Raw genomic sequence first — 8,540 nt, 5'->3', positions numbered from 1 at the left:
GAAGAACTAGAAACTGTTATCAAAAATCTCCCTTCCAAAAAAAGCCCAGGACCAGATGGTTTCAATGCAGAATTCTACCAGAACTTCCAAGACGAGCTAATACCTATACTCCTTAATGTATTTCACAATATAAAAACAGAAGAGTCATTGCCAAATTCCTTTTATGATTTGTCATAGAAATTTGTCTGTAGAAATTCAGAGGTGGGGTGTGGGGTATGCGGTAAGTTACGTTACTTATATCCTGATGTCCTTGTAACTTTAGTGATTGTGGAAATTTAGACATAGGAATTGGACTGACACGTGTAGATTGTGTATGAAAAGCAGGTATTTATGTCTGATTCTTTATGACATTTACTGTTCGCTGTGTGAATACTTACTGCAGAAACTACTGGTCACAAGACACAAAGAAGTGTGTGCGTGCTGCCTGTGTGCAGCAGGCTTGCAGGTGACAGCACCACGTATGAAACTGTTGCGGAGTATTTGTTTACACTGTGAAGATGTGTCACCCTGATTGGTGTACAGAGGAGCTGAATGGTCGATAGGCAGGCGTGAGAGAATAAACAGGATTTCCGGGGAGGAAGAGGAATCTCTGCGTGTGGATTGTGCCAGCAAGATACCAGGGAGACACTGAAGAGGTCAAACATATGGTACAGAGCAGAGGTAACCAAGCAGCATGGCAGAACATAGATTAATAAAAGCGGGTCAATTTAAGTTATAAGAGCTACTGGGACAAATCTGAGCCAAACTTTTATAATTGATAAGAAGTCTCCATGTCAATATTTGGGGCTGGCTGTCCAAAGATAGTCTGACAGGAGAGCTCGCTACACAGAGCAGCCCTATGAGGCAGTGTGATGCTGTCATATCTGCACGGGAAGATTCAGGAAGGATGTCCCATGTAACAAAGTCACCTCTATGACATCCAGCACCATTGTCATATTCTGTCAACTAAAACCAGGAACAAAGTCTGTTCACCAAGGGTTGACGGGCAGATGGCACCATCTGTGATTGTGCCTGGCAGCGTGACTGTTTTATTTAGTCCCTGCTTATTACGATGTGAAAATTTTCATTTTCTCTTTGGGCATTATTGTGTCAGGTTTGGGGGAAAATGTCAGAAAATCTTTTTGTTATTTTGAAAAGTGTGTGTGTGTGTGTGTATGTGTGTGTGTGTGTGCGCGCGTGTGTGTGTGCGTGTGTGTGTGTGCGCGCGCGCATGTGTCGGCACTCGGGCCACAGCACACATAGAGAGGTCAGAGGATAACTTGCAGAAGTCAGTTACTTCCACATGATGGTCCCATAGATTGAAAATCAGGCTGTCAGGCTCGACCTCAGGCGCTGTAACTCACTGGAGCCATCTCACTAGCTCTAATTCTATTTTTTTGAGACGAGATCTTTCTTGTCTGGAGTTCCACCCTCAGCTATTTACAAGAGCCAGTCTCAATAAAACAGAGGCACACAACAACAAACCTTACATCTAAAAAATTATACGGGATCCACATTTGTTTTTTGCACCATAGCATCCTCTTGTCTGTAATAGGAACATAATAGTTCCAGGGTTGCTCATCTGTAACATAACATTGACCATCTCTGTAGTTCAGGAAGCCCATAGTATCTATCTAGCCAGTCACCATGGGATTCCTGTTGTGCTCCTGCAGGACTGTGTGAGTCCAGACCCGACACAGCAAGTGCTCCGGGTGGCGTGGTACACACTGGAAGCAGAGCACCGTGCTCTCATGCAGCCTGTATGCTCCACTGATAGGTTGTCTTCTGGTGTGTTTTAGGTTACACGTCCACATATACCAGGAAATGAAATGGTGTCTGCTATATTTGATAGTAAATTAAGAGAAAAGATGAGTTTCATTCTTGAACATTTATCCCATGGCTAACAAGTGCTGACTGCACAACGTTTCCTCATCCATGTTCCAAAGGGACAGAAATAAATAATCACGATGCCCTGTTTGTTCCTGGAAGGCAGTGGGGTCAGAGAAGGATAAATAAGGGTCCCCTCGCCTCCACTCTGCAAGTTCTACTGCAGAGTCCATGTGTCCATGCTTCTGCTGCTCTGTTCACCAGCAGGTGGGATCCTGGGTCATCTTGGGCCAGTGTGAACAGTCACAAGTCTGTGTCACTGGCCCTTTGGTACTGTGTGTGCTGTGTGTTTTGGAAACAGTGAGGGAAGGTGAGAACTAAGCTCTTTGATACATACCTCTTAAGAAGGAGATTTAAAGGGGAAACGACACCTCACTCCAAGGAACTGCAGCCTTATTCCAGAAAGAATAATGTCTTTCATTTTTTTTTTAATGAAAAAGTGAAATGGAAACAATAACTTAATATTAGGTTGAATTAGCAGGAATCTAGTAATTGTATTCAAACAGCAGTGGAATTGCAGGTCTTATCCACGAGTTTACAAACCTCTGATGAAAGGTGTCAGGTAGGCATAATTTCTTTAGTGTGTCTGGAGGTAAAAGAAGGGTTTATAACCAAACTCAAGGCTGTAACTAGAGCGAGAGAGCAATAAGGCTGACTCCACAGTGCAGGTGGAGAGCAATAAGGCTGACTCCACAGTGCAGGTGGCTATCCCCACACTCCTGACATCTCTCTCCTGTTCTCAAAGGTCTTGTTTTTATTGTGACGTTTATATGGGGCTCACCTGAATTGGAACTAAAGAACTTGGACATTTCTTAGCTCAGCCACATTGCTGTGAAGTAAGTCTGCTCTGGAGCTAGAACTAAACAGTACTCAGCAGGTATCTACACTATACACTTGCCCTGCCGTGACTGTGAAGCTAGTTCTGCCAGAACAAAAGACAAAGCCCCTTGGGCCCTGTGAGATGTTAGATCTCTATCCTGGTGAAGTGTCAACACTGAAGGGACAAGCATGTTCTGCCAGAAGGCTCATCACAGCCTGTGCTCTCTGAGAAACTCCCAGTGTAGATTAAGATTCCAGCATGCCATAAAAGCATGAAGGCTCCCCTTCCAAGTACAGCAGATGATACAGAACTCTGTGTGAATTCTCAATGAATTCCGGGGGCCCGCCCTTTTGGCAGATTATAGCTAGTCAAAGTTGGCTGTGCTGAAATTTGACCAGTAATGGTCCTGGGCTCATTGTTTTAAAGAACACTGGGGGCAGGGAAGATGGCGTAGTCGGTAAAGTACTTGCTGCATGAGTGTGAGGACTCACACACACACACACACACACACACACACACAAAGCTCGCTTGGCAGCACATGTCTCTTATTCCCGTGATGGGGAAGTAGCAGCAGGGGATCCAGTAGTCTACTTGGCAAGCCCCCGGCCAAGAGAGACCCTGTCTCAAAAATGCAGGTGGCAGACAACTGCGGAAGACACCTATGTTGACTTCTGGACTTTAGACCCACACAAATACACACACCACACACATACACATACATACCACACATACCACACCACACACACATACACACATACCCACCACACACACCCACATACCCACACCACACACATACCCAAACCACATACACACACCACACCACATACACACACCACACCACATACACACATACCCACACCACATACACACACACCCACACCCACACCACATACACACATACCCACACCACATACACACACCACACCACACACACACACACACACACACACACACACACACACACCCTACTTTGAACAAGGCCCATAGTCAGGCCTCTCTCATTTGCCTCCCTGCTGCAAGGGGCTTACATGGCAGAAAGCTGAGGTGCTGCATTTCTAGTAATTTCCCAGCAATAGTGTAGCCTCCCACAGACTCGGGCAGCCTCACTTCAGAGTGCTTGTTCTTGTTACATGCTTTTGTGAGGATTGTACCTGAGCCTAGGGGAGGACATGCCTTGTACTGGGTACAGCGGGCCTGGTCACTGTGACAGTGACGCAGGATGGCAGTAAGTGCACTTGTGTAGTCTGCATGGTGCCAATGACTGTGTGCCTCATTGCTGGATGTTGCCCTCATACAGGACACTGCCAGGGACACACTAGACAAAGCCTGCTCCTTTGGGACATGACCTGCACACTGTCTGCCCTATTCCTAATCGTGTCTTTTTGTAGAAAGGGGAGAGTAGACACTGAGGATTGCGTCCCAAGCAGGTTGGGATACTTCTGCACACACCTGTGCAGCACCTGTCCATTCCAGGCAGAGTAATTACCTCAAAAGAGGTGGAAATTGTGTAACTAGCACATGACCATGGTTTTTAAATTGTGAGCTAGGCATGGGGTTCATATGAGACTTACCACGCCTTTGTGATAAAGGAACCATCATTTTAGATATCTTGGTTTCTTTATGTATTAACTAGAATTTGCTTATCTAGTTCATAGCAAATGACAAGGTTGTAAGAATTACAGTTTACTTATCCTTTATGTCTCAGGGAATATAAGACTTGTTAAAGAATGATTGATTCTACAAGAAAAAAAAGGGCTTCATTTAAAAAACAATTTAGGTCACATAAAATATATGCTTGAAGAAAGTGTAAAATTGTGTCCGGAAGCCGGGTGGTGTGGTACACGCCTTTTATCCCAGCAGTCAGGAGACAGAGGCAGGCAGATCTCTGGGAGGCCATCCTGGTCGGCAGAGTGAGTTCCAGGATAGCCAGGGCTACACAGAGAAACCTTGTCTCTAAATAAATAAATAAATAAATAAGTGTCAGAAAACTGCAGCCCCCTTTTTCTTTCTGTGACAATGCTCACATCTGCTTCTATTGGTCAGAAATGCCGTCCAGGGAGCTTAGGTGCCTGCCCCTGCACAGCCTCGCAGAAGTCTTTCGTAAAATAGCTGCTCTCTGCCCTCGAGTGGATGCCCCCACATTTCTCTTTCAGATGCCCACAACTGGTTTGGCCTCTGTTCCTCCACTGACCCTCCTGCTGCTCCCCCTGAGTTGTCCCCTCGCCCATCTGCTGTGTACATCCCACAGTGACAAACTGTGGCCAGAATAGCCAGCTGGCTGCTTCCTCCTCTTCAAGGTCAGCAGATGAGCTGGGCTCCAGGAGGCAGATCCAGAGTCGTCTTCTGCATTCTGACTGTCTGCAGCACCGGTCATGCTGCCTGGGACGTACCCCATGTCTTTTCTGAAAGATTCTCTCTCTGCAGCAAAGATCCCGTAATTCTATCCTCTGTGCCTTTTAGCTTTGACATAAAATGCTATGAAATACCATAAAGTGACATAATAGAAATGTGGGCACATTCGGCTTTAGGAAAACCCCTTCAGAAATGAGGTCACATAGAAAACAGTGGTTACAGTGTCAGAATCTAAGAATAAGTCAACTCATGACATTGTATTCTTTCTAGGTTATCATATGAAATAAAATATACTAAGTAATTAAACTCAATGAAAAGAAATTGGCCAAGGGAATTTCATTAAGTAGTAAAACATTTTTTATGCTAAAGGTGTGTTCACCTGAGGTGAAGTTGTTCTCAGGTACCTTCATCACTTAGGCCTCAGACTGGGTCCTCTAAACACGGAAGTGTCTTAGCAGTGGCCGACCCCTGGAGGCTGAAGACCAGGCTGTCAGCTTATCTTTTTCTGAGGCCAGGCCTTGTACTGCAAATGGAACCTTCTCTGTATGTAGAGATCTTTATCTGGATACATGTCTCTAGGGTCTTTGTCCACCTTTTGGGCTGGAGAAAATAGTTCAGAGGTTAAGAGAACATGCTCTTGCAGAGAACCTGGATTTGCTTCCTGGCACTTGTGTGGTGACTCACAACCACCGGTAACTCCAGTTCCAGGGGCTCTAATGCCTTCTTCTAACCTCCGTGGGTACCAGGCATAAATGTGGTGCACATACATGCAGGCAAAACTCTCACACGTAAAGTTAAATAAATCTTAACACATTTCAGATCCAGCCACATTCTGAGGCTTATAATCTATTCACACACATTTGGGGGAGGGGGGCTGAGTGAGCCCATAATAGTCTACAGATACGACAACACTGACATTGTGAGTGACGTGGCTCTGGGGTGGGTTTGAGTTGGGACACCTGAGCTCTGTGTGTATGCTGCACTGTGTCTTCTCAGATGCTGTTCTCAGCTCCTGTGCTGGTTTTCTTTTTGGCAGGCTTGGCAGCTGAGGTTCAGCCACCTCGTGGGATATGGCGCCAAATATTACTCATACCTGATGTCCAGGGCTGTAGCATCCATGGTCTGGAAGGAGTGCTTCCTACAGGATCCTTTCAACAGGTAACAAGGATAGGGTGGGGCAATTTATGAAACATCCTCTCCATATTCCATAAGACGCAACACACACACACACACACACACACACTGCACCCAGTGTCCTGGCAGTGGGTGGGACACTGTGACCCATCTCTTATTAGACCTCTCTCTCCAGTGGGCCCTTTTATCTCCTGATATGACCATGAACTTTCCCTCACTGTGCAGCTCTGAAGTCTTCTGTGGGACTTGCCTGGTATCCTTGGTTATAGAGGGGACTCTGTGAGGGCCCTAACATCTGCCCAGAGCAGGCTCGGGCTGCCTTCCATGCAGCCCCCTGCTGCCTGCAGCTTCCCCAGGCTTTCTTGCCAAAGCCTGTGTGACTAGGGACACCCTATTCCTCTCTCCTATCCACTACAAGACTTGTCTGTCTTCCTCACCTAGAGCAGCACCGGCCTATGCCATTAACACCCAGTTTGTTTCTGGAAGTGGACCTTCTTCCTGCTTTGAATGCCTTCTTTTCCTGGCGAAATTGTCCATACAGAAAATGGGCAGACCTGAAGAGGGGCCTGCTTTCCTGTTCACCTTGGCTTGGGTCCCTTCCTGGCAGCCACTCACTGCCCCTTGAGCAGCACAAGTGCCTCAGTACACCGCCTCTCATCACTCCCTGCTGTGTGACCTTTGAGGGGTCCCGGGAAACCTTCCCATGTGTCCTCCAATTGGATGGATGACCAGTGGTTTAGATTGGCATTGACGATTTTGACAAAATTTCCAAGACCTGACTTCCTGGGCTGCTCTCAGGAGCACAGGATCAGCAGAGGAGCAATAAATATGCCCCTTGTAGTTAGAGTTTGAAAGTGGGAGGAGCATCAGATCCACCCCTTCCCAATAGTCAGACCTGGCCATAGAGTGTTCGGGTGAGGGCTAGTGGCCCGTCTTCTGGCCAAGGTCTAGAAGGTGTGGGCCTTGTACAGGCCAAGAAGAGCAGGACATCGTATGTTGTGTCTCTGCTTGAGTTCCTCCTGGTGTCCTCACAGGACCTTGTAGCAGTAGGAGCCCAGAGGACCTGTGGCTCTGGCCTCAGGATTCCTTCGAAGGAGCTTCCTTAGGAAGCAAACCAGTAATTACAGCCTGATGTCATAGTCGCTTAGAGCACTTTGTCTTCTCACCACCTAAGTGAATATCTCTGACACTCCTCAGTAGTTCCAGTAGATGGCTATCAGCTCAGCACCTTGCCTGTTCACACAGCCTCAACTCCATGTGGCTTCCAGCAGCTGCAGAGCTGGCTCTCCATCAGAGCACACTGGGGCTCATGAGATGGGTGACAGCTAGCAGAGGACCAAGAGGATTCTGGGCTCTCCCACCCCACCTGCTTGTCTCTGAACACTCCCTGCGCACCCCTCAGCTTTCCCCCACTTTCACAGATTCAGATAATCTCAGAAGTTAGTAATCACATTCAGTCCAGAATCTTCTCAACTTGGATCTGACGTCATAAGGTTTTTTCTATTTTTTACAGCTTGGTACCCACCTTTCACTTTGTCTCCAGCCCCGTGCATAATGCAGACACTTGGTCTGCTTTACAGACTTTATTATTCCAAAGGGTCTTCAGCCAGCTTGACTACAGTAAATCAAGGCTGGTAGCTCTTTACTGAAGATTTCTATAAAATAGACAAAATTTCATCTTGTTTGAAGGATCTATACTTTAATAGAAAACCACATGCTAATAAAAACATATCTCCAAATATTTCTCTGTTGGTTATATGTGAATTCTTGCCTAGACACGTAGCTGCTGTACTTTTATGATCATGTAAAAGTTAGCTTGTAAAAGTTCTCTCTGGACTAGGAAATTCCTAAACTCTGTCAAAGAGTCCTTTTTTCTTTCTCTTGTGTTTGGTTTGGTGTTTTGTTTTGTTTGAGGCAGGTGGTACAGGCTGCCCTGGAAGTCATGATTCTCTTCAGCGTCCAGAGTTAGGCTTACAGGTTCTGCACCAAAGAATCCGAACTGAGAGCCAGACACTGGGTCTCGTTGGCACACAGGACTCCAGAGCAGAGGCATGCCAGGGAGAGGCCAAAGAGGAAGGCTTTGATTTGAGGGAAGGGTGCTATTGCCATGGCCAGAAGGAGGGACACTACCTCCTCTTCACACCAAGGTCAGAGGTTGGCGAAGCCTCTTTACACCTTGCCCTTCCTCTGTGTGAGTTTCCTGCTTTGCCTTAGTGCTCATGTTAGGATGTTGATCATGGTCATGTTTTATTCATGATGTAATGCTGCTTAGAAGTCCACGTCCCCAGCACCCAGGTGTAGTGGCCTAGGCCTGCAATCCCAGTGCCGGGAAGGTACAGATAGGAACATCCCAGAGCTTGCTAGCCAG

General features: G+C 46.7%; 1 protein-coding gene across 1 annotated transcript in view; it reads left to right on the top strand.

Annotated features, from left to right (window-relative positions):
* The window catches only part of Mipep (mitochondrial intermediate peptidase), a 136,242-nt gene that overhangs the window by 97,534 nt on the left and 30,168 nt on the right, over window positions 1-8,540 (top strand). The window contains 1 exon segment of the mRNA XM_013349217.1: window positions 6,075-6,196. Within this exon segment, the coding sequence (XP_013204671.1) occupies window positions 6,075-6,196 (122 nt within the window).

The sequence above is a fragment of the Microtus ochrogaster genome, chromosome 17, assembly GCF_000317375.1.
Source record: "Microtus ochrogaster isolate Prairie Vole_2 chromosome 17, MicOch1.0, whole genome shotgun sequence".
NCBI classification, from domain to species: domain Eukaryota; kingdom Metazoa; phylum Chordata; class Mammalia; order Rodentia; family Cricetidae; genus Microtus; species Microtus ochrogaster.
The sequence above is the reverse complement of the archived record's forward strand: the minus strand, read 5'-3'. Positions and strand labels throughout refer to the sequence as shown.